Source organism: Neoarius graeffei, chromosome 5, assembly GCF_027579695.1.
Source record: "Neoarius graeffei isolate fNeoGra1 chromosome 5, fNeoGra1.pri, whole genome shotgun sequence".
Taxonomy (NCBI): domain Eukaryota; kingdom Metazoa; phylum Chordata; class Actinopteri; order Siluriformes; family Ariidae; genus Neoarius; species Neoarius graeffei.
The window spans coordinates 86,505,967-86,533,499 of NC_083573.1; the positions used below are offsets into that span (position 1 = coordinate 86,505,967).

At 40.6% G+C, this 27,533-nt stretch overlaps 2 protein-coding genes across 2 annotated transcripts in view; both read right to left on the reverse strand.

The window, feature by feature from the left end:
• Positions 1-2,553: 2,553 nt before the first annotated feature.
• On the reverse strand, positions 2,554-10,047 carry nrn1a (neuritin 1a). Its single transcript, XM_060920719.1, has 3 exons — positions 9,602-10,047; positions 6,569-6,713; positions 2,554-4,757 (listed from the first exon to the last, which is right to left on the reverse strand). Exons 1-3 carry the CDS (start codon positions 9,654-9,656, stop codon positions 4,526-4,528), a joined length of 432 nt encoding a protein of 143 aa, XP_060776702.1. The 5' UTR covers positions 9,657-10,047; the 3' UTR covers positions 2,554-4,525.
• A 14,412-nt stretch (positions 10,048-24,459) lies between these two features.
• The window catches only part of LOC132886304 (coagulation factor XIII A chain-like), a 34,740-nt gene continuing 31,666 nt past the window's right edge, over positions 24,460-27,533 (reverse strand). Inside the window, exons 12-14 of the mRNA XM_060920855.1 lie at positions 25,883-26,074; positions 24,901-25,061; positions 24,460-24,600 (exon numbers count right to left, since the gene is read on the reverse strand). Of these exons, the coding sequence (XP_060776838.1) occupies positions 24,460-24,600; positions 24,901-25,061; positions 25,883-26,074 (494 nt within the window). The remainder of the gene's footprint in view (positions 24,601-24,900; positions 25,062-25,882; positions 26,075-27,533) is intronic.

Here is a 27,533-nt window from a genome sequence, read left to right on the forward strand (position 1 = left end):
AAAATGTAAAATTGACTTCCATGCTGATATAATGGATTCAGTTGTTTCTATCATGCAGGTTAGGTTAATTGGTGGCTCTAAATTGACCGTAGGTGTGAATGTGAGTGTGAATGGTTGTCTGTGTCTATGTGTCAGCCCTGCAATGACCTGGTGACTTGTCCAGGGTGTACCCCACCTCTCACCCATAGTCAGCTGGGATAGGCTCCAGCTTGCCCACGACCCTGCACATGATAAGCGGTTATGGATAATGGATGGATGGATAGATGGATGGAGTCCTTTCTATGGCATATCTACCCACCTCTCCATCGCTTTTTCTACTGAAGCTCTCTAGTGGCTTGTCAAGAAAATTGCTGGGAGCATGATGTGACCCATGAAAGCACTAACTCAGATGCAGATTAAAATATTAGCTTAGTGAGTATCCTATTTCAATATTCATGTTTGAATAAAACTCTGCGTGTATGCCTACCATTTCATTTCCTTAGCTGCAGCTCTTTAACAAGGCTGGAACATGACAGGAGAACCTGGTCTTGGTCACCAGAGAGGGGGAAAAAAGAAAGAAATGCTGATTCTGGTGTTTAAACGATCTGCATGAATCTTATTACATAAATGTAATAATGGATCTTCTTTTTTCTGGTGAATAGCCTATTGGAATCTGGACCAAGATGAATAATCAGTCATTTTCTGAAATCTTTAGTCCTTATATGGAAACCAAAAATAGCAATTATTGTTGTTGTTGTTGTTGTTGTTTATCCTCCTCTTTTCTATGTGAAGCTAAGTTTGCATGTTTTTTTAAGTGCTATGCAAATATTTTCACAAATCTATCTGCATAATACAACCAAATGGAAAAGTAAGCATGCCAAATATCAACATTACATTATAATGGGATAAACATGAACCATCTCATTCTAATCAGTAATAATATCTGATTATTTTAAAATGACATCCTTTGATTATTCATGATTTCATTTAGAATTTTGTGACTATTTCCACTTCTAGGTCTAATTCTGTGAAGCCCCGATTTACAGAGATTCCAGTGTATGAATAATTTATGATAAAACCCTTGCGCTCATATTTTATTTATTATTTCAAACTGTCAGCTTATAGTCTGTCATTTATTTGAGCCTCGATGTCGGTCAGCCAGAAACGCACCGTGTATTACATTTTCGACAGCTTGCTTCTTTTGCACAGTTCTTGCATTGTTTACACTTTAGATCGCATCCCAAATCCTTCAGTCTCCTTTAGTTCCTTTTTAGCACCTGCTTTCTTACAGTTTACTCAAACTGGTAATGAGCAACACTGTAAAGATTTTAGGTTGGATAAATCATTTTTTTTTAATGTTGATTAAAGCTTAAAGTCTTATCTTAAATCACTGATATTTCTCTTAGTTCGGTTGTGTCCCTGCAGGTGATAGTTAGTGGGAACCTACACACTACATACACTCAGTCTGTTTTGTGCTTTATTAATAATGGAGCAATGCGCCTTCTGTTCACATTTCAAATAGGAGGAATCAAATACACCTTTCTGAGACATAAGCCATGGGAAAACAGTTCAACTTGAACTGTTAATGATGTGATCATATATAGTGTTTATTTCGGCTAATTATCCCATCAATATTTTTTAAATAGATTTTTGCATGTTTTATAGGGAGCCAAATTGCTAAGCCATCTTATTTGTGTCATATATTTTTTAAAAGAAAAAAAATAATAGAGGCTTGATCATTTTTTATGCATGAAGGTGGAAGCTGGTGGGGATTTTTTTTTCTTCTTTACAACGCTAACTTCATAATAACGCTAATATCAACGTTAGACTTATTTATTATTATTTATTTATAGTAACCCCGAATTTGGTGTATACACATACACACACAGATACATATAGGCTATCATATATATATATATATATATATATATATATATATATATATATATATATATATATATATATATATATATATATATATATATATATATAATGCATGCTGGCACAGTAATGTTAGCTAACCTGGTTCAGCAGAGGTCATGAGCAGCTATTTAACCTAATTTCACTGAACGAAGCAATGTGAGTGTTTGCACACGTCTATTTGTTGATTTATGGTGATTTCTGATGCCAGTAAGGACCTGTGGTTTGGGGACATTTATTAGAATAAATGCCAAACGGAACATTTATACTGGGATAAAGTGGACATTTTTTTTTATCCCGTTTAGGAAATCTGGAGTGTTCCCTCTTTCAGAAACTGGTCCATGTAGAACACTATTACGAAGCTGATCCTAATTTCTAATGACCCAAAAGATCCCTATTTACTGTATGGCTTTAGTGTAGGTACAGCATGATTTAGGTGCAGTACCACACCAAGATCTGTGAGATTTATGAGATTACACACACACACACACACACACACACACACACACACACACACACACACAGAGCTCTGAAGCATCCCAGTATCATAACCCTTTAAACAGTCATGATTAAGATAAACAAAACAGACCATGCACATATCTTTTTCAAACAATAACTCATTTATTTAATGCTTTTTATACCTCTTTTATTAGCAATCTTTTATATACCTGTATATCAATCTGTTTTAAAATGCTTTCTGTTAAAGTAGCCTCTCTTTATCTCAAATTCTACTCACATAATTCGTCTCTTATTTATATTTGTATGATTTTTGGAATATTTATATATTTATATGCAACATCCCCTGGAGAAACAAAACGAACGAACGAACAAATAAAATACACGTTGTTGGTGTTGGTTTTCTTTTTTTTTTCTTTTTTTCCCTTTTTTTTGAAGGCAGTGAAACAAGATGCCTTGGCAACATTAGATAGCAGCCTACAGCTAAATAACTTCACTTTATCCCCGTTATCCAGCTGATGAATTCACATCCTCGGTGATTTCATGCTACTTTATCCTACGGCCAAAACTGCATACTACTGTACTACATGGGATTTGACTTTAGTGTACTGCGCATGCGTGAAAAATAAATCTACGCAGTGGTGCACTGGTTTGACATGCTGGCGGTTTTTTTTTTTAATTATTACTTTATAATTGTGGAAAATAAAATAAATACAGAACACATAGAAGAAAAGAAAAGAAAAACGTAATAGTCACCATTTCAAATGACAATCTTAAGCTTGAAAATACAAATATCTCAGATGTAAACTACACACAACCTACTCGGATTATGACGTCATAACATTTAATTGCGCATTTTAAAGGAAAAAAATATTTTTATTATTATTTTTTTTTTGTACGGTGGTATGCGGTTTTGGACGTAGTTCTCTTCTATTTCTCATAACCTAAATACCCCGTCCCGTTAAATACATTTTGTTTTTAAATAAATAAATAAATAAATAAATATTTGAATGGTTGAAACACTGGTCAACAGTCTAATCATTCACCATTTTTTTTCTCTCGCTACATTTGACATGTTTAGCATCTTTCCCCCTAACATCTCCCTCAGTTTCCTCTCTTTAGGGAACATACAATCTACTATCGATTCAAGAATAATTCCATCAAAAAAAAAAATGCTAATGTTGCTAACAGTGTATGAAAGCGAATAGCCACCAATTAGCATTAAGCAAATAGGCTACATACATTCATGATAACTGCCACCTAAAGTCCTAGCTTTCATTCACTGTTAGCTGCATTCGCCTGTTTGATTGAACTCTCCATTTAAATGCCTAAAATCATTCCTGAGGTTTTATTATTATTATTATTATTATTATTATTATTATTATTATTATTATTATTATTAATAATGGTGCTTTTTATCAATCTACCATTATTCAAGATGGAGTGTTTTTTCCTTCCCTAGCTTTTTTTTTTCCTACAGTGGTGATTCAGCCTTGTTTACAGGTCAAAACATCACACAGGCTGTTTCTCCATCACAACTATACATCCATGATCGTGGCGTTGTAAATTACTAAAAATAAATAAATAAATCCAAAGATTTGACAAAAAAAAAACAACAACCCAGAACAGAACAACACCTTTCAGTGGAAACTGAGACTGAGTGTAATTTGGCTCGTGTGTGTGCGTGTGTGTAAGAGGAAATTTAATTTCTCTATGCATGATAGATTAGATTATAAAGCCTACAGTAATAATTACTTCATTGTAGGCATTAATGTAATTCCACAAATTCATCATCATCATCATTTAAAAAAAACAAATAAAAAAAAACAGTGATTTTCAATCTGTTAAATATTTGATGAAGTGGACTCCCAGGTCAGGCAGATGGAGCATTCCCTGAAGACGCCTTATTGCCATTGTCTACAGCAAAATCAAGTCGTCTTCTCCGGATGAAGCGCTGTAGCTATAGTAATAAATCCATTTTGGCTGAAGATGGTTTCTGATCTTCATATTTTCTGCTATTATTTCATTTTCTTCATATGGTCGTGGTGATAGAGCACTCATTCTTGTGTGTGTGTTTTCCCCTTCCCCACCCAAGGTTTCCCATACTCTTCTTTTCATGTGAGCTAAAAATGTCTTTGTGTTGTGGATCTTCTGGATTTGGTGTTGGCCGCTAAAACTGGATCCATGTGAGCAGGGTGGAGATGGAGCTGAGCAGCAGGGGGAGGCCGCTCAGAGACACTGAAGGTGTGCTCGCATCATTCCCTCCAGCGCACAGTTCAAACAAACTGCCTTTAAACTCAAGGTTTCTCGACTGCTTCTTGAGTTTCTCCCACAGCTCTGTCGCTCCCTCCTGGCAGTCTGCCAGTGCTGTGGTGGCACACGCATGGAAGTCTTCCCAATATCTGTGAAAAGGCAATGTTTCATCAACGTTAGGGCTTGAACATACACCACTGAGCCGATGGACACAAGCTACTGAGAATGAAAAACAAGAAAAAAACCACCCACATGCCTTTATCTCAAATGATAATGATTTGAGATAAATCATAAAAAAGAAGACAGTATAGTCGAGTGAATTGCTTTTATATGACATTAAATAAAACGTTATAAAGCATATACAAGTCTAAAAAGGTTAAAAAACCAAAAAAACCCTACATATATAAAAAATTAATGAATGCTTATTCTTTTTAATACTATTCTATTTATTTATTCACGGGTGGCGTAGTGGTTAGCACTGTCGCATCACAGCAAGAAGGTTCTAGGTTTGAGCCCAGTGGCTGATGAGGGCCTTTCTGTGCAGAGTTTGCATGTTCTTTCCATGTCTGCATGGGTTTCCTCCGGGTGCTCCGGTTTCCCCGACAGTCCAAAGACATGCAGGTTAGGCTAATTGGTGGCTCTTTGGTTAATTGACCGTAGGTGTGAATGGTTGTTTATCTCCATGTGTCAGCCCTGTGATGATCTGGCAACTTGTCCAGGGTGTACCCCGCCTCTCACCCATAACCAGCTGGGATAGGCTCCAGCTTGCCTGCCACCCTGAACAGGATAAATGGTTATGGATGATGTATGTATGTATGTATTTATTTATTTATTTAAATGGATTGTACCACTGAATGGCAGGGTGGGCAAGATCATTACAAAACAAATCCATAACAGTTAATAATATTTGATCATATAAGGACCACATCTATTATTTCACAGGCTAGTGTAAAGGAATACTGTATCAAATACATAAAACAGGCTTTGTCTGGAGCAGCACCAAGCCTAAATAACCCCAAGGTTTGGTTTATTCTCAGTGTTTTATTTAATTATCTTATAGGGAAAGTGGGTGTGTTAGTGCATTAGCGTGTTAGCTATGCGTCAGTCTGGAAAGAATATAAATAATTTCTTTAAAGAGTTTCCATATGTACAGGATCTCTGATTGCACATGGCAATAAAAAAAGGAAGCCTCATTGAAAAGATAAAGGAAGATGATAACACATGGCTTGAGGATCTCAGATGTGCTGATTAGGTTTCAAGCATGAGGTTATATTATCTAGTCAGTTGTCCTTTAAATCACCTTTCATATATTAATTTATTTTGGGGGTTTTTTCCCCTTATAAATAATTGACAATGAAATAAGTTACTCAAAAATAATTTGGTTTGATGTTGACTATATTAAAAAAAAAATCATTAATCCCACATAACTGTTTTTTTTCTGTCCTTGTGTAACCCAGGAGAAAGAGGGAAACCCAAGCAGGAGTAATTCAGTGCAACAGTGCAAGCCTGCAGGGAAAAATCATAGCATGTGACTACAGTCCCTCCTCTCTCTCTCTCTCTCTCTCTCTCTCTCTCTCTCTCTCTCTCTCTCCCTTTATGTGGGCTCACACACACACACACACACACACACTACACGCTACTGAGCGCTGAACTCCTGTTTTAATAGCTTTATTACTGTAAGTTGTGCTGTGTATTGTGTGTTTTAGAGATGATTTTCACCCTTGACGCATGGCGCGGTGTTTAATTGATGGGGATGGATATGAGGAACCGCGGATGGCTGCATTAACGTGATTTTGATGACGGAGGTGTGGAGTTAAACAAGCTACCCGACCCCCTCCACCCTTCCCCGTGCCATCTGGCTCCACACACACACACGACGCGCACTTACGCACGCACCCCACATAACAGGCGCGCGTTCAAAACCATGGACAAAACTGGATGCTGAAAATGTGACCCTTACCCGCAGATAGTTTGCAGGTTCTCCTTCTCACCCAGCTCCTGTGGATAGTTGGCCATGTTCTCTCCCAGCTGAAGCAGGCAGTTTGAGAAGCCCTTAAACACGGTGTCACATTTCCCCGTCGCTCCAACCGTCTGGAGCAAATATGCTGCAACAAGAGGAGGATGTGAGGCTAAAAGCTCGCTTTCAGAAATGTGAACGTTCAACATTACCAGGCTGGAAATGGTGCTGAATAATATTTCATGTGTGGCCAGTTTTTTCAGGTTAATTTCAAAAGACAGGTTTATTTGCATGCACTTTATTTGCTCTCTGCAGTTAGGGTAAAGAGACATGAATCCTAATTCGTTATGTGTGTAGGTGATTGATATATATATATATATATATATATATATATATATATATATATATATATATATATATATATATACGCACCCAGATTCGGCTTACTTCTATCTATCTATCTATCTATCTATCTATCTATCTATCTATCTATCTATCTATCTATCTATCTATTTTTGAGTAGGTTGCTAGAGTTGTATGACTGTAGCCATGTTACATAGGAATTTGTTCCTTGCTGAAATAATTTCATCATTTTTGCGCGGGAGGTGGAGGGAGAGAGGGAGGGAGGGATGGATAACTAGATAGATAGATGAAGTAATGCACTTGGCTGGGAGGAAACGGGGTGTGTGTTTCTGCAGTGTATGTGGCATTGTGTGAGATGGATTCTAAACAAAGATTTTTAGCACACAAGCTGCCCTACTTCACTGCATGTTTTATTATTATTATTATTATTATTATTATTATTATTATTATTATTATTATTATTATTGTTGTTGTTGTAATAGTGGTTATTATTATTGCATTCTTTGTATTACTGAATTCTATTACTGGAAATGACATTTGGAATGTGAGGTTGTATCGAATCCCGGTTCATTAAACATGGGATTTTCTCAGGTGATCAAAATGTTATAGGATTAATCCCAAGAGATAACGTATTATTCTTAAAAATTTTTTTTTTTTAAATCTCCGAGACAATGCCTTATAAAGAGCGTAGGAGAGTATAATAATAATAATAATAATAATAATAATAATAATAATAATAATAATAATAATACAGCTAATTTGGCATAAGTGTTTTACTTTTGCACTAAACTATATTTTGAGGTTTAATATGGAGGTGGCTTTGCTCATAGGACGACTATCAAATTCCTCTTTTCAATTTAAAAAAATAATAAAAAACGCGACGTTGCTAAAATAGGGCTCAGGGCCCAGCCTTTATCTACTTTACGCATACACACGTTTCACTGCTCCAGTATTGCATAACCCAGAGTGCTGAATTTTGTTCTCCAGAATGACCACAGTCTTGACATTGGCAGTTACATGCAATCCTGATATATAAAACGTATAATGTTACGTTCCCTATGACTCTATAAATAAATAAATAAATAAATAAATCTCAGCAATTTCAGAAATTCAGATGCATCTATATATAGACATGTGTGTGTATATATGTGGGCTATCTAAGGACTGGAAATCATTTCCCTCGATGGATCCTGTCAACCCAGATGAACTGCTCATAGTGCACATGGTCCACTTGTTCTCAGGTCCTGTGGTGTATAATTAACTGTAACCACGGTTCCTTCAGTAGTATCCTAGTTACTGACTTAAACATGGCGCCCACAAATCTCTCCAGCGCTGCTGCTGCTGCTGCTTTATCAAGATGCGCAAGATATCACTGTCATTATACTGTACTTCATCATCACGCGCGGGTTGGGTTTTTTAATTAATCCATTTGCCGGATGATTTTTTTCTTTGTCCTGGATAGTCATTTCGTTTATCAGACATATTTTCCCCCCTTTCTCTCTTTCTACACAGTCTTCACGCCCTGCTCCCCCCCCCCTTCCTCAGATGAACCTGTTCCTGCGAAACGCACCGTTTTGTTCGTATATGCGTTTAATCCACCGCACGTCTATATATAGAAGCAGCTGAAATAGACTCGCCTGTGATGGTCACGACAACCTCATCGGAGTGAAAACGAGTGTAGCATGGAGCTTAGTGGAAAAGGGAGGAGGAGGAGGAGGAGGAGAAGAAGGAGGAGGAGGAGAATGGTGAATTAATGCACTTCAACCGGGTTACTGTCCGGCTGCAAATCACACCTGATCTGACAAGAATTTATACACCTTCTAAAGGTTAAATAAAAATTAAAGCAGTGCTACTGTTCCACACTATCAAAACTATATATATATATATATATATATATATATATATATATATATATATATATATATATAATGCAGCCTTTAAGTGCTTTGCAAATAGACTATTTTAGCAGACTAACGATAACAAGTTTGTCATATAATTTTACAAATGAATATAGATTTATTAAGCATGATTTAAAATAAATCTCTCTATGTGCCTGCCTGCATTTGTTTTTGTTTGACTCTTCAGTTATGACCCCACTCAGATAAATTATATATATATATATATATATATATATATATATATATATATATATATATATATATATATATATATATATAATTTTTTCCCCCTAGCATGGGGTGTGAATAATTTACGCCTCCAGTATAACAGACAGCAGGCGGTCCTGTTCCTGATAGAATTACTGCTCCTTGTTTTTGACGAACCAGACCATATGAGGATCAACTATAGTACTGAATACTGAACGGGATGATAGAAGAATGCGCACTGGACATCTCTCTCTCTCTCTCTCTCTCTCTCTATATATATATATATATATATATATATATATATAATTACAAAATCAACGGCTAGCATGAAGAAACAAGGAAACAAGACACAGCTACTCAAGGTTGAACACTTCAAATGTTGCATTTTTTTTAAATGCTAGGCGTGCAAATTTTAATCTGCATGCGTAATTTTATATAATCTATACCAGAAGTGCCTTACATGAATAAGATTTAATTCACAATAAACCTATAAACACAGGTCGCAAAGGACAAACCAGTGCCTCACACACACACACACACACGGAGAGCTATTTTTGTTACCACTCACCTATTTGTACAGCAAGCACCAGTGAGATGTATCTTCCGGACAAAGTTAATCCCATCCTACGGGAGTAGAACCATGAGAGTGTGCCTACCTTTAGATAGTTGTACAAGGAAAAGATTGCAAAAACTGAGCGCAGGACATAGCCGATTGTTTCAAGTGGCAATTCAAGGACTCTCTTTCTTTCTCTGTGTGTGTCTCTCTAGATTTCTTACTCTCCCTCTCTGCTTTTTTTTGGTGCGTGTTGCCTTTTTTACGCGCACAGTGGAGCGGAGTGAAATGGTGCACCCCGTTAAAGGAGTGCGGTAATCTCTCTCTCTCTCTCTCTCTCTCTCTCTCTCTCTCATGGTGCTTCACGCCCACATGGCATGGTTGACGTAAAAGTCCCCCGTCGGACTCCCCGCTTTTTCGTTTTCTCATTTGCTAGACAAGACTGACCCTCCACTCCCCCTAAAAGTGCAGGGGAATGACTCCACTCTTACCTACCATCCGCAAGCACACTGCTGTCCAATCACTTTTAGAGACCACCGTGACTGCACACCTGTCCTGGGAGACCTTCAACTTCACTGCTCCTTCCACAACACCATAGGGCGTGCTCTGTTATTCTGTAGGCTATATCAAAAACTTAGACTCTTTCACTAAGGAGATTATAGCACTGCATCATCAGTAGGTTGCATGCTTTAGGACGCGTCCTATAACTAAGACAAGCATATTACGGATATGCAGTTTCATCACTCAGGCTCTGTTCCAAACTGTGGTCCATTTCTTTCGACTGTGATGTTTAGGATGGACCAAGACAGAATGTATAGACGTGTAATGCCTGTGTAGAGCAAATACATTTTATACTACAGATTTATAAAGCAGTGCAGTATAGGTTATTACATTCATGCATTGATGGACGCTCACCAGGGCTATCCATCCATCCTAGAGTTAGGATACAGCTTACCGACTGTAGATCGAGATCGACTAAATGTTGCATGGGTTTAGTTATGTTCAGATAAAGCTTTTTAGAGTTTATTCATAAATCAATGTGACTAATCATGTAGATGAGATGAGAATGAGATAATAATAATAATAATAATAATAATAATAATTTATGGTGTCGTGTATGTCATGTGAATCAGATTGTGTTAGATTTGGGTGGTGTTCTTATGAATGGGGATGACGTCACCGGTCGTGATTCGGCTGTTACGTTGAGTAAGTATAGTCTACTACAACAAGGAAGGATGCACTCCTCACTGAACATGGTTTTGCTTTCAGGGTCATTTAGATTGTGGTGGATTTGCACATGCTTATATGTGTGCATATATGTGTTGAAGTAGCTTATATATGTATGTATGTATGTGTAATAGCACGTGGTCTTGAGCATGAAAAAAAAAAAGTTTCCCAGGTTTTCTCGAGCCGATGGAAAACCCCTCCCTTCCACTGAGGGAGTACAGTGTGTGTGTGTGTGTGTGTGTGTGTGTGAGTGTGGTTGCTCCCTGTTTCCGGTTCACGCTCCTCTGCTGAGTGATTAAAGAAGATTTAGAAGAATTGAAAATGAATCCCATGGTGAAATGAAGTAGTCTAACGTTTCAGGACTGAGATCTGACACTTATTCTATTTGGGCTCAGCTCCAGGATCCTGTCAATGACTTGTAATCGTTTATTCATTAGTATGAGTCTAGTTGTTGTCTGAAGGCTTTATGTTCTATAAATGCACACCTACACAACATTGTTTGAGGTTACAATCCTCCAGTACTCAATTAGAAAATACAGAGTTGCCAGGTATATTCACAAAATCCATCCTGCACAATTAAAAGTCAGTGTTCTCTCTCTCTCTCTCTCTCTCTCTCTCTCTCTCTCTCTCTCTCTCTCTATATATATATATATATATATATATATATATATATATATATATATATATATATATATATATATATATATAAAGAGAGAGAGAGAGGTTAGGCTAATTGTAATTGTAAATTATTTCTGAAAAACCCTGTGGGGGAATTAATAATAAAGTTGTATTTTATATATGACTTGTCATCGTTTAATCATTAGTATTTTATGCTCTATAAATGCACACCTACATCATATCGTTTGAGGTTGCAATCTTCCAGTACTGAACTAGAAAATACAAGGTTGCCAGGTCCATTCACAAAATCACCCCTAAAACAGTCCGTGCTATTAAAAGTCAGTGCTCCTCTTATAAAACATATGAACCTACTGTATATATCTCTATCTATATAAATATACCAAGTATGCTGTTTACAAGTCCAACATCACGACTATTAGGCCTACGTTACTGTAATATCTCCAAGAGCTGGAAAATCTGGCAGCAATGACCGAATATCCAAATAAATCATATACTGCTATTCACAAGCATATATTTTCTTATATCTTTGAAAATGTTGGATAATTGGGGCAATTTGGCTGCAGGTTTCCTTATTTGCAATTCAATTTAACATTTTAAACGTATTCATCAAGTCATTTAACCAGATAAGTGTGGATTAATTATAATTTCATGTTGGATTTTAAACCATAAGGCAACACAACTAAAGCGAGCTCGTCTCAAGGGAGACTTTTTATTTGGATGTAAATCTCTCGGTGTTTTCAGTTGTATAACACCTCAACAATTTAGTTTTGGGATGAAATATTCATTCATCATCATCATCATCATCATCATCATCATGGATAGTCTTTCGTCGTGTTGGAAAGGCTTCTATAGCATTGCATATGACTGGTGATATTGATAATAGATGATGGGAGGGGAGCCTGGTGTTGCTGCTTTTATTAGATGCCATGTATATTTAAAACGCGTCCATGTGCTCAGTGTTTGCGCCCTCTCATGGTGAGTATTTGCAATGACACTTTTCACCTGTTTGTGATTATGCCAAATCAATGTGATCAACATGGCATACATTTCTCCTCAAATTGTTTCGAAGTGATATGGTTTGGAGAGTGAAATAGCTCATATATGGTATCAGGTATGAGTTTGTCCAAATCCAGTGATGAAACCGAATGAAAGGACTTTTATTCACGAAGCAGAGAGCAGGTACAAACTGGGGTTGTTGTATAAGGGACTCCATTTTAATATGCAGAGGCTGTGTGTAGCCTACTTTACACATTAGTTATGGAATTGCCTGAGTAGGCTTTCATGGATGACTCATTTAGGTGACTGCAGGAGAAACAGTCAGAAAGACATGGGTGGAGGGAGAGAAAATGAGGAAGGGAATTCCAGGAGTGAAGACACAGCAGACTGGTGCTGGAGCTGTCTAAACCCAGCTACATCTCATTAATATGGAGAAATTGGTCCAAATGAAAAAAGACACCTCTTGCGTCAGAGGAGGAGTTTTCCCCCTGCCCCTGCACCAACATGAAGTAGAGTGTGTCCTGGAATTACCTCAGAGAAAGATAGAAGGATTTGGACAGAGGAAAGAGAAAGAAAATGGCCAAAATGCTAAACAGCTGCAGAGTAATGAAAGATTTCGCATCCTCAAGCTATTTGAGTTGGATTAGTGGTCGAAGGTAAACCTACAGACAAAAGCAAGACAGCATCAAGAATGCAAAAGCAGAAATTAGTGATGCACAGGATGATATTCATAAGACTCAAGGGCAAATGAAGGGTACCAGCTCATCACAGATTCACAGATGTGCAAAGATATTCTGGTATTCAATACAACAGGCTCTGTCTCTGTTCTAATATGGACGTGAACAGATGTGAGTGGGTGGGCTTTAAAGGCCATAGATGGGCATGTGGGCGTGTCTAAAGATCATCTTATGGTGAAGGAGCTTTATGATTTCATGCACAAGAAATCTGGAACACATGAACATTTAGTATTCAGGAGGCTCCATCAATCACTGATTAAAAAAACAAAAACAAAAAACAAACAGCAATTCTAAAAAAAAATTTTTTACAGTGTATATTTCTGTTTTATATTATTTTTTTCCTATCAGTTTTATAGGTTGCATATATTTTATTTTTAATACCTTTTTCTTTCTGTTTTTTTAATCATACTGCAAAGCACTTTGAGTTTCATTGTAAATGTATGAAATGTGCTATTTATATAAATTAATAATAATAATAATAATAATAATAATAATAATAAACTTCAAATAAATATAATATAACTGTACAAAATGATTTCTATAATTGTTCAAAATTACACAATTTTTTCTGATATCATAAAAAAACTGCAATAATATATAACAAGTATGATAAAAACTATATATGATAAGAACTAAACTAAGGAATATAGATTAAATTAATAAAAACTATATATAATAGAAACTAAGCTAAAGAATATAGATTAAATTGATAAAAAATATATGATAAATAAAAACTAAAACAAAGATTATAGAAATAATTTTGTACAGTTATAGTTATTTGAAGTTTATTTTTAATGAAATAAAGATTGTCTTTATAATAATAATAATAATAATAATAATCTATCCATCCATCCATCCATCCATCCATTATCTGTAGCCGCTTATCCTGTCCTACAGGGTCGCAGGCAAGCTGGAGCCTATCCCAGCTGACTGTGGGTGAGAGGCAGGGTACACCCTGGACAAGTCGCCAGGTCATCGCAGGGCTGACACATAGACACAGACAACCATTCACACTCACATTCACACCTACGGTCAATTTAGAGTCACCAGTTAACCTAACCTGCATGTCTTTGGACTGTGGGGGAAACCGGAGCACCCGGAGGAAACCCACGCATGTTAGGACTGGGACTGTTTTGGCCTCTAGAGGCCGCTGTTATTTCATTTTCTTGTCATGTTTGTTTTGGCCTTTAGAGGCCGCCACTGTTTCTGTGTTTTATGTTTGTTGTTTTCCATGTGTCTTGTGCCCCGCCTAGTCCTCATTAGTGTCACCTGTGGCCTATTTTAGTTTGTGTATTTATACCCCTGAGTTCAGTCCTCTTGTCACGGAGTCTTTGTGCTGTTATGTTTAGCTCCAGTTACCTCTGTTCTGTGTTCCTTGCCGTTGTCTCTTTGGTTTTGCACTTTGCTTTTCTTTTTGGACTTTTTGGACTTTGTGTTTACTGTTTTTTGATCTTCTGAGCATTGGTATTTTGCCTTTTCTAGTTTTTTGCTTTTGTATTTACCTTTGACCTTTTGGATATTTTATTTTTCCCTTCATCTTCTGAGCATTTTTTGGATTATAATTTTGTTTGGACTGTATATATTGTAAATAAACTTTTTGATTCTTTTCTACTTCCGCCTCACGCCTCTGCACTTGAGTCATCCCCCTGGTGGCCTAGTGGGGGTTTGCTGGATTATCACACCAACGAACCAGGCTCGAATCCCAGCAAAACCCTAACAGAAAGACTCCGTCATGACCGACTCAGCAGAGGCTGCTTCAACTGTCTACCCGGCCAACCTTCAGGTAATTATGGTAGCTTTGACATGCTTCGGAGTGACCATGGACACTCATGGGTGAACGAGCAAATTGGGAAAACCCTGGCACAGCTGACACCTCTGCCTGTATCCCCTCATCCTGCTCCAGTGCCTCCCGCCACACTGTCTCCTTCACCTCGCGAACCCAGCTTTCCTGCACTACAGAGGTATGATGGCAAGCACGGTGAGTGCCGGGAGTTCCTTACCCAGTGCCAACTCACCTTTGAGCTACAGCCTACCACCTACACTACGGATCGCCACAAGATCGCCTTTGTGATAACCTTGTTAGCTGGTAAGGCACGAGCTTGGGCAACAGCTATCTGGCAGAGACGGGGACCCGAGTGCTCTGATTTTGAACTATTTACTGAAGAGATGCTTTGGGTCTTCGACCAGGTGGACATCAATACTGACGCAGCCAGAAAGCTCATGTCCATTTGGCAAGGAGGAAGCGTCGCAGATTACGCCATCTCGTTCTGGACGCTCGCAGCAGTAAGTGGATGGAACGAGACTGCCCTGGTGTCAGCCTTCCACCATGGTCTGTCTGACCCCATCAAGGACGGCCTGGCCTCTATTGGATGCCCAAGTGACCTCGAAACTCTCATCTCACATTCTACTCATCTGGACAACAGGATGAGAGAATGCCGCCAAGTCCTGAGCCTCCCCAGCCTCCCTGCCTCTACCTGGAGCCTGTCTACCTCTTCCAGTGACTGTCCTGAACCCATGCAAGTGGGTTGTACTCGCCTCTCCGCATCTGAGAGGGAGCGCAGAAGAAGGGACAAGTGCTGCATCTACTGTGGCAAGCCTGGTCACTTCCGAGCATCATGTCCCGAACTCTCAGGAAAAGGACCGCCCCGTCCAGCCGAGGGAGGGTTGTGACAGGGCCTACCCTCTCTCCCGGACTCCCTGGCCAAGGAATCTACATCCCGGTCTCCATCTCCTGGGGTGAGTCTGTCCACTCTTGTCAAGCTTTGTTAGACTCAGGGGCGGCTGGGAACTTTATGGATATTCACTTCGCCCAAAGTATCAATGTCCCAACTGCACCTCTTGAAGTCCCACTGTCTGTGTCTGCCCTCGATGGCCAAGCGTTAGGTGATGGAAGAGTCACCCAAGTTACTTCTCCAGTCTTCCTCCAGTCTCAAGGTCACAAGGAAGAATTATCCCTGCACCTGATTCCTTCACCTGAGTTTCCAGTTATTCTAGGTCTTCCTTGGCTTACCCGCCACAACCCTCATATAGACTGGGTCACTAGCCAGGTTGTGGAATGGGGCCCTGCGTGCCATGCCTCTTGTCTGCTCTCTAGCTCTCCTGTGTCTCCTGCCGAGCCCCCTGATCTCACCGAGCTATCTCAAGTTCCCACAGAGTACTGGGATTTGAAGGAGGTCTTCAGCAAGAGCAGGGCCACCATTCTTCCTCTGCACCGTGCCTACGACTGTGCCATCGACTTGCTCCCTGGGACTACCCCTCCTCGTGGCAGACTGTTTTCCCTCTCTCAGCCAGAACGCAAGGCCGTGGAGGAATACCTCAAAGACGCCCTGGTCTCTGGGTTCATTCGACCCTCCACCTCACCTGCTGGTGCCGGCTTCTTCTTTGTCGGCAAGAAGGATGGGGGGCTCCGACCATGTATTGACTACAGGGGCCTGAACAAGATCACTGTGCACAACCAATATCCCCTTCCGCTGATGTCCACAGCATTCGACCTGCTCCAAGGCACCACCGTCTTCACCGAGTTGGACCTACGGAACGCATACCACCTCATCCGTATCCAACAGGGAGACAAGTGGAAGACTGCCTTTAACACCCTGTCTGGGCACTATGAATACCAGGTGATGCCCTTCGGACTCACCAACGCACCAGCTGTTTTTCAGGCCCTAATCAACGACGTCTTGAGGGACATGATTAACCTGTATATTTTTGTCTACCTCGACGACATCCTTATCTTTTCCAAGACCATGCAGGAGCACCGCCACCATGTCCGCCAGGTTCTCCAGAGGCTGCTACAGAACAATCTGTTCGCCAAGGCCCAGAAATGCGAATTTCATGTTCCCAAGGTCTCCTTTCTGGGTTTTATTGTACAGACAGGCCAACTCCAAATGGACCCAGCCAAGACCCTGGCTGTCCGGGACTGGCCCACTCCCAGTCCGTCAAAGAGGTTCAGCGGTTCTTAGGATTTGCTAACTTCTACCGCAAGTTTATTAGGAACTTTAGTTCTGTAGCAGCACCCATGTCGGACCTCACCAAAGGGACAGGTGGATCTTATGTCTGGTTTCCTCAGGCGGAAAAGGCATTCAAAGACCTCAAGGACCGCTTCTTCATGGCACCCATTCTGGTCCTCCCGGACACCTCCCAACCATTCATCGTGGAGGTGGACGCCTCGGACAGTGGTGTTGGTGCGGTGCTCTCTCAATGTTCGGAAGGAAAGCTGCACCCCTGCGCTTACTTCTCCCACCGCCTGAGTCCTGCGGAGTCCCGGTACGATGTGGGGGATCGAGAACTGCTAGCGGTCAAATTGGCCCTTGAGGAGTGGAGGCACTGGCTGGAGGGAGCGCAACATCCATTCCTGGTTTGGACTGACCACAAGAACCTGGAGTACCTCCAGCAAGCCAAAAGACTGAACCCACGACAGGCTAGGTGGGCCCTGTTTTTCAGTCGGTTTGACTTCACCCTCTCATACCGCCCCGGCTCCAAGAACACCAAACCTGACGCACTGTCCAGGCTGTTCTCTGCCACTAACAGGGAGAGTGAAGTCGGGCCTATTATCCCTGTGTCCCGGATTGTGGCCCCTGTCCGCTGGGGTATTGAGGAGGCCGTCCGACGAGCCCAATGCCAGGACCCCGGTCCTGGGACAGGGCCACCGGGCCTCTTGTACGTCCCACATCAAGCCCGGGCCAAGGTTCTCCAGTGGGGTCACTCTTCCCCTCTCACCGCCCACCCGGGAGCTCGGAGGACCCTGGACTTCCTGAAAAGATGCTTCTGGTAGCCTAACATGGAGAAGGAAGTAAGGTCATTTGTCCTGTCCTGTGAGGTCTGCACCAGAACCAAGAACCTGCGACAGCGTCCCCAGGGTCTCCTGCATCCTCTGACCATTCCCCGGCGTCCCTGGTCCCACGTGGAAGTCGACTTCATCACGGGTCTCCCTGAGTCTCAAGGTAACACTGTCATTTTGGTTATTGTCGACAGATTCTTGAAGGCCTGCCGCTTCATACCACTGTGCAAACTCCCTTCTGCTCTTGAAACAGCCAAACTTATTTTTAATCATGTCTTCCGAGTCTTTGGTCTCCCACAGGACATCGTCACAGACCAGGGGCCCCAGTTCTCCTCCCAAGTGTGGCAAGGGTTCTGCAAGGTCATCGGAGCCACTGCCAGCCTCTCCTCTGGGTTTCACCCACAGTCCAATGGCCAGACGGAGAGGCTCAACCAGGACCTGGAAACCACCCTGCGAGGCCTGGCTATGGATAACCCAACATCGTGGAGCACCTGGCTGCCATGGGCAGAGTACGCCCACAACACCCTGCAGTCATTGGCCACCAAGCTGTCGCCGTTCCAGTACCAATTCGGGTTCCAGCCACCTCTGTTCCCGGACCAGGAGGAGGACGCGGGGGTGCCCTCGGTCAACCAATATGTGAGACGGTGTCGCAAGACCTGGAGCAAGGTCAGGAAGACCCTCATCCAGACCTCCAGAACCAACCAGACTCAGGCCAACCGCCATAGAAGACCTGCCCAAGCTTTCCGCCCTGGGCAGCGGGTTTGGCTGTCCACTAAGGACCTTCCGCTGTGGGTGGAGAACCTCAAGCTTGCTCCTCGTTACATTGGCCCCTTCAAGGTGGTGCGCAGGGTGAACCCTGTCTCCTACCGGCTCCAGTTGCCCCGGACTCTGAGGATCAACCCCACATTCCATGTTTCCCTGTTGCGGCCCGTACTGACGTCCACGTATGCCCCTGCCTCTAGGAACCCCCCACCCCCCCGCATCTTCCAGGGTCAGACTGTGTTCACCGTGCATCCCCTGCTTGACTCCCGCCGGGTCCGCGGCGGGCTGCAATATCTTGTGGACTGGGAGGGCTATGGTCCTGAGGAGCGCTGCTGGGTTCCCGCTTGGGACGTCTTAGATAAAGAACTGTGTTGGGACTTCCATTCGGCCCATCCGGATCGCCCTGGGAACGTCAGGAGACGCCCCGGGGGGGGGGGTGGTCCTGTTAGGACTGGGACTGTTTTGGCCTCTAGAGGCCGCTGTTATTTCATTTTCTTGTCATGTTTGTTTTGGCCTCTAGAGGCCGCCTCTGTTTGTGTGTTTTATGTTTGTTGTTTTCCATGTGTCTTGTGCCCCGCCTAGTCCTCATTAGTGTCACCTGTGGCCTATTTTAGTTTGTGTATTTATACCCCTGAGTTCAGTCCTCTTGTCACGGAGTCTTTGTGCTGTTATGTTTAGCTCCAGTTACCTCTGTTCTGTGTTCCTTGCCGTTGTCTCTTTGGTTTTGCACTTTGCTTTTCTTTTTGGACTTTGTGTTTACTGTTTTTTGATCTTCTGAGCATTGGTATTTTGCCTTTTCTAGTTTTTTGCTTTTGTATTTACCTTTGACCTTTTGGATATTTTATTTTTCCCTTCATCTTCTGAGCGTTTTTTGGATTATATTTTTGTTTGGACTGTAAATATTGTAAATAAACTTTTTGATACTTTTCTACTTCTGCCTCACGCCTCTGCACTTGAGCCATCTCCCTGGTGGCCTAGTGGGGGTTTGCTGGATTATCACACCAACGAACCAGGTTCGAGTCCCAGCAAAACCCTAACAACGCAGACAGCATGCAAACTCCGCACAGAAAGGCCCTCATTGGCCGCTGGGCTCGAACCCAGAACCTCCTTGCTGTGAGGTGACAGTGCTAACCATTACACCACCGTGCCACCCAATAATAAGAAGAGGATAAAGCGGCTAGAGATTATTATTATATTTCAAAGTATTTAACTTGGAAGGACTACAATCGGCATAAAATTAGATTTTTAAAATTATTTTTAAGTCATATTCATGTCACAAACTTGTCACTGCTAACACTATCTAGCCAGCTAATGTCGCTAAGCTGCATTTTTGATGACTGGTTTTGACACTGGAACATTTTTGATGACTGGTTGCCTACTCACAACTGCTTAAATGTTGCTTTTGAGTCATTTTGAATGAGAGATGACCATCTGTCTCTCTCAAAGCCACACCTATCAGTACACAGTCTGCAATGCAAACCATTCAGAAACATGTCACCTATTTCTATTTATATCTAAACTTCTGAAGGGCTTTCTTAAACATCTTTTAGACAAACTGGTTTGTCGTTTAAAGCTTTTATTTTTAAAATTCTACCTTGTGAAATATCTAGTTCTAGTCCCATGGACTACTAGCTTGATCCTGTTTGAACACTATGTTTTTAGCTTAATGAAGTAAATGTGTGTTTACAGTGTTGTACTTCATAATGAGGCACATAAAGTATCTAGAGCATGTCATCAGGGATACAAACTTTTTCACTTGGAAAACATAATAGCAGACTTAAACTTTAATACTGAAGGCGGCACAGTGGTGTAGTGGTTAGCATGATATTACATTACATTTACAGTCGTGCTTGAAAGTTTGTGAACCCTTTAGAATTTTCTATATTTCTGCATAAATATGACCTAAAACATCATCAGATTTTCACACAAGTCCTAAAAGTAGATAAAGAGAACCCAGTTAAACAAATGAGACAAAAATATTATATTTGGTCATTTATTTATTGAGGAAAATGATTTAATATTACATACCTGTGAGTGGCAAAAGTATGTGAACCTTTGCTTTCAGTATCTGGTGTGACCCCTTGTGCAGCAATAACTGCAACTAAACGTTTCCATTAACTGTTGATCAGTCCTGCACACCAGCTTGGAGGAATTTTAGCCCATTCCTCTGTACAGAACAGCTTCAACTCTGGGATGTTGTTGGGTTTCCTCACATGAACTGCTTGCTTCAGGTCCTTCCACAACATTTCGATTGGATTAAGGTCAGGATTTTGACTTGGCCATTCCAAAACATTAACTTTATTCTTCTTTAACCATTCTTTGGTAGAATGACTTGTATGCTTAGGGTCATTGTCTTGCTGCATGACCCACCTTCTCTTGAGATTCAGTTCATGAACAGATGTCCTGACATTTTCCTTTAGAATTCACTGCTATAATTCAGAATTCATTGCTCCATCAATGATGGCAAGCCGTCCTGGCCCAGATGCATCAAAAACAGGCCCAAACCATGATACTACCACCACCATGTTTCACAGATGGGATAAGGTTCTTATGCTGGAATGTAGTGTTTTCCTTTCTCCAAACATAACGCTTCTCATTTAAAAACAAAAAGTTCTATTTTGGTCTCATCCATCCACAAAAATTTTTCCAATAGCCTTCTTGGCTTTTTCACATGATCTTTAGCAAACTGCAGACGAGCAGCAATGTTCTTTTTGGAGAGCAGTGGCTTTCTCCTTGCAACCCTGCCATGCACACCATTGTTGTTCAGTGTTCTCCTGATGGTGGACTCATGAACATTAACATTAGCCAATGTAAGAGAGGCCTTCAGTTGCTTAGAAGTTACCCTGGGGTCCTTTGTGACCTCACCGACTATTGCATGCCTTGCTCCTGGAGTGATCTTTGTTGGTCAACCACTCCTGGGGAGGGTAACAATGGTCTTGAATTTCCTCCATTTGTACATAATCTGTCTGACTGTGGATTGGTGGAGTCCAAACTCTTTAGAGATGGTTTTGTAACCTTTTCCAGCCTGATGAGCATCAACAACGCTTTTTCTGAGGTCCTCAGAAATCTCCGTTGTTCGTGCCACGATACACTTCCACAAACATGTGAAGATCAGACTTTGATAGATTCCTGTTCTTTAAATAAAACAGGGTGCCCAGTCACACCTGATTGTCATCCCATTGATTGAAAACACCGGACTCTAATTTCACCTTCAAATTAACTCCTAATCCTAGAGGTTCACATACTTTTGCTACTCACAGATATGTAATATTGGATCATTTTCCTCAATAAATAAATGACCAAGTATAATATTTTTGTCTCATTTGTTTAACCGGGTTCTCTTTATCTACTTTTAGGACTTGTGTGAAAATCTGATGATGTTTTAGGTCATATTTATGCAGAAATATAGAAAATTCTAAAGGGTTCACAAACTTTCAAGCACCACTGTAGCAGACACTCTTATCCAGAGTGACATACAATGAGTACACTGTCACCTCACAGCAAGAAGGTTCTGGGTTCGAGCCCCGTGGCCGGCGAGGGCCTTTCTGTGTGGAGTTTGCATGTTCTCCCTGTGTCCGTGTGGGTTTCCTCCGGGTGCTCCGGTTTCCCCAACAGTCCAAAGACATGCAGGTTAGGTTAGCTGGCTACTCTAAATTGCTCATAGGTACGAATGTGTGTGTGAATGGTTGTTTCTCAAGCCCAGAAATGGGAAGGTTGTGGCAGGAAGGGCATCTGGCATCATAAAACTTTGCTCCAATTAATACGATGTGGATCAGTAGGGTCCACATGGACCCCGACCCATCAACAGTGCTGGACAAGGAGGAAGAAGAAAAAGAGACTTTAATACTGAAACGATGATTAAATAAAGACAGAATCCCGTGTATTCGATAAACTAACAAGCAAAGTTTCATATTTGCTTTTTTTTAAAAACTTTTTTAGTGATACACACACTCTTGCTATCAATATTCAGGCGTTCATAATAATAATAATAATAATAATAATAATAATAAAAAAGAAAACAAATTTGCTTTTGAGATTAAATTTATTGTCAGTATGCATTAGTAAAAACAAAACAGCATCAGTATGTAGAATTCATTAATTAATTACATTGTAATAGCAAATCAAATTATAATTATGCATTTTTAATTATTCGTTTACACAATTGCGTGTTGTAAAAATTTTTATGTCATTATGTAATTATGCAGACTTTTATCAATCATTGTCATTTTTTTCTGAAAGACTCTGTAAGCAGTCTCCATATGTATTTGGTATGATAGATATTTACTCAATCAATACAAAACCTTCAATATCATGATTAGATGAGCGAAAAAATTTGTTGAAAAAAAGACATTGTTTACTCTCTCTCTCTCTCTCTGTCTTCTTGCTTAGTTTTCTCCAGGCTGTATGATGATGTCCAGGTATCTAGACACACCTCTCAGAGTAGCACAATCCAAGCAGGCCACCAGCCTCTTGGTGCCGGCCTGTTGAGGCTTGAATGACTCAATCCATTTTATTTTAGAACCTTGTTGAATGGTGCTACAAGGCAAACACATACGCGCGTGCACACACACACACACACACACACACACACACACACACACACACACACACACACACACACACACACACACACAGAATATTATATTGCACTTGGTATCCCAGAGCACTGTTGAATGTTCAACAGGGATAAATTGTTGTGGTATAAGAGGAATAAAACACTTTGGGACGTGCTGTAAAAGGAAAATAATCAACTTCAGGGTGCTACCAGTAACTCCACCTTACTTCCAGCTGCATCACCCCACCCCATTGTTGATTGTTTTGCTATAACAGAATGCCCCAAGAGTTTTATTACTTACTTCATCTCTTCACTTCATTCCATCTTTGATTAAGGTCAGTAAATCATTCAGCTCATGTAAGCATGTTTTCACAAAGTGATAGTATTTTAAAAAAATAAAACCATATACGTCAGGCCACTCCTTAAAGGAACAGTCCACCGTACTTCCATAATGAATTATGCTCTTATCTGAATTGAGACGAACTGCTCCGTACCTCTCCGAGCTTTGCGCGACCTCCCAGTCAGTCAGACGCAGTCAGACGCGCTGTCACTCCTGTTAGCAATGTAGCTAGGCTCAGCATGGCCAATGGTATTTTTTGGGGCTGTAGTTAGATGCGACCAAACTCTTCCGCGTTTTTCCTGTTTACATAGGTTTATATGACCAGTGACATGAAACAAGTTCAGTTACACAAATTGAAACGTAGCGATTTTCTATGCTATGGAAAGTCCGCACTATAATGACAGGCGTACTAACACCTTCTGCGTGCTTCGGCAGCGCATTGATATCTGAGCTCCATATCAATGCGCTGCCGAAGTGCGCAGAAGGTGTTAGTACGTACGTACGTACCATTGGCCATGCTGAGCCTAGCTACATTGCTAACAGGAGTGACAGCGCGTCTGACTGCGTCTGACTGACTGGGAGGTCGCGCAAAGCTCGGAGAGGTACGGAGCAGCTCGTCTCAATTCAGATAAGAGCATATTTCATTATGGAAGTACGGTGGACTGTTCCTTTAACCAGTTCACTATACATGACTGATTACAGTACTGAGACTATGGTATGGGATTGGAACACATCTACACTACAATGTAGGCTTTTTACAAGGCTTCATACTAAATACTGTAATCTGGCCTGAACCAGCTGATCTATTCTTTGTCCATTTCTTTTTCACCTGTCAGTGTGTTACCTGTAGATTTTGGTTTTCACAGGAAAGAGGCCTAGCCCCTCGATGCGCAAAGTGACATTGGTCAGGTCGTAGCCAAGTGTGTTGGTGAAGCTCATGATCGCAAACATATCCTTTCCAACCTGAGAGTGGTTGCTCACCTGATGGTCAATAAATACAGTTAAAATCAACGCAGAGCATACTTTAGGCCTTCACAGTACCACTCTTTCAAGTCCACTACCCTGCACATTTCAGAGTTTTGTCACAATACTTTTCTTAATAGTGCTTCCAAATATAGGGATGTACTATCCAATATCATGATCATACTATGAAAGAAAAAAAAGAAAAACACTTATGATCATTGATCATATTTTATAATAGTTTATTGTAATGCTAAGGTCAGTTGCAAATCCTAGAGGATATAAAGAAGAAGTACAGCATGATGTATGTTCCGTATGTACCTCAATGAGAAGGGGAGGGGTTTCCAGACAGATCGATTCCATGGTCGTGACTGACACTGTAGTCTCATGGATGAAGGCATATACAATGAAGGACAGGAAAGACCGGCCGATGATGAAGCTCTTGTACTTATCTTCTGTCACTGTGATGACCTCCTGCTTAGCTATGTAATGCACACAGACAGTCTCAGAAGCTTCAACTTGTAAATAACATCCTTGATCACTCAATCACACTTTCTACATAAATTAGTAAACAATTATATTCTTAATAAATGCATTAATTTTTTTACAGCAGTTTCTCTATCCACATTCACTGGATATGAGCAATCGCGCACTCTGATTGGCTACTCTACTATGAAGCTATCAGCTCACATACCGTGAGTAGAGAAAAACAAAATGGCGGAGCACATCAAGTCAGATATATCACTTTGTTATCAAGTATTTAAAAGAAACAGAAATGGCTAAAAGAACATAGTTCCCCCTCCCAATTTCTCCTGTTCCACACTCCAGCCCAGTCGGTGGCAGTAATGCACCTTTAAAAACCCTAAAGAAGAAGAAAAGAAGAGTAAGAGTGTATGTTTTTTTCAAGAATTATTATTATTATAGCATTTTTCACAAATTGCTCCTGTCATTTCGCCGGTTTGTTTACATTCTAAGCAGAAATGATTTTGTCGGACGTTTTGTATAAAGTTTTTATTTATCGAATTTGCAAAAAATAAAAATGCTCTGTTTCTCAAAATCCAGCGAATGTGTATAGAATCAAGCAGTTATTCCACTCAATCTCGTCGAAACACGGCTTGTAGCCGACTCAGCGCTACCAGCTCATGTATGACTCGATTTCGTGGAATAACTGTTAAATATCATCCTTTTATGATTTCAGTGGAAACACAGAAGAAGTGAAAACCAATATTGTTCTTTTTTTCTGATAAATCATGAACTGTTCATAATGCTTTTCATATTGTTTAGGCATCATAATCTGACTCACATTCCAAAGGCTGCAAAGCCACCTCATGAGTGAGGAGTATGAACTGGGTGCGGGTGGCTCCAGTGTAATATTCCACTCTGCCCGGGATTTTGCAGGTGATGGTGCGGGAGTCACTGGTCAAGTTGGTGAAGGTCATGGTTAACATTAGATCACCACTTTTGAGGACCTGGATGTACAGCTGCACTTCAATTTCTGGCAGTATGACGGATAGGAAGAGATGGGAATTAGGGTACACAGGTGAAAGGCTATCATTAATTACGCTCATATTTGTTTTTATAGATTTACATATAACACCAAAATTATGACACCAAAAAGGAACTAGAAACTCCAGTTTTAGTCAAAGCAATCTATTATATACAGCATATAAACTGAGAAAAAAAAACTGCCAAGGTTCACATGGCATAAGGAAGAATCTTTTACAGTACTTTCATGTAGATGAGCAGATATGAGTCAGATATAGAAGGAAGCCCATGTTCATTAACGTGAACGTGAACGATGCATATACCGTACACTGATATGTTTACATTGTTCATTCATTCATCCTTAGTAACTGCCTGGTCAGGGTTGTGATGGTTTATATTAAATTACTCTCAAGTCAAACTCTCGCGGTTACCAGAGGACCCCCCGCCCCGTAACGCTAGCTGTATAGGTGAGAGGCCGAGGGCTATCGAAACGGAGATCGGCACCGCACCCATACGCCTTAAAGAGTTGGTTAGTACTGGGACAGGAGACTGCCTTGGAAGACCAGATTCTGGCGTGAGAGGGACTTTGACTTGATATTAAGTTACTAGATTTGTTTATATTTTGAAAAATAAACTAAATTAGTTAGATGCTGTGGGCAGGTACAAGCAAAAAAAAATGCTCAAGCATGATTGTAAAAAAACAGTTCTGTGCACATCTGTATTAAAAAAACCCTACTATTTTAGGCCATGCATATGAATATTTGGAGCACTAAGTAACACATTTCACTTACATTTTGTTCATAAGACTGTTGTGACACATTTGGTTTTGTTATAAAAGTATTTTTGATATACGTTTTTATTTTCTTAGGATAGCTCTAATTCAAATAAATGTTTCTGTGAGATTTATCTAATTAACCTCCAACACAGCAGGAATGAAGATCTTAAACTCCCTTACACTTTACCATCTGGAGCAGTACTCTCAAGTGAAGAGTGTGGTAAAGATCTTGGATTCTATGTGAACCAAAGTCTCAGCTGGAGAGCCCATATCAATATTAAGGCAGCTGAAGCCAGCAAAAAAGCCAGTTGGGTTTTGAAACCCAAAAAGCCAGTTGGGTATTGAGAACCTTGTCCCAATATTCTCATATTGGGACAAGGGCACACTGATGCTCTTATACAAGTCATATATAGTAAGGTCTATAGTAGCGTATTGCTGTCCACTCTGGTCGTTGCATCTTCAGTGTGATATCATCAAGACTGAGAGTATACAAAGATCCTTCACAACAAAAATCAATTGTCTTTGAACTATGAACTACTGAGACAGACTTAAGGCTTTCAACCTCTATTCCTTACAAAGGCACCATGAGTGATACACCATCATCTTGATCTAGAAGATCCAGAACAACCTTATCCTTAATTGTATCAATATTGAGTTCAGTGAATCTGCTAGAAGAGGAATGACATGTATCAGA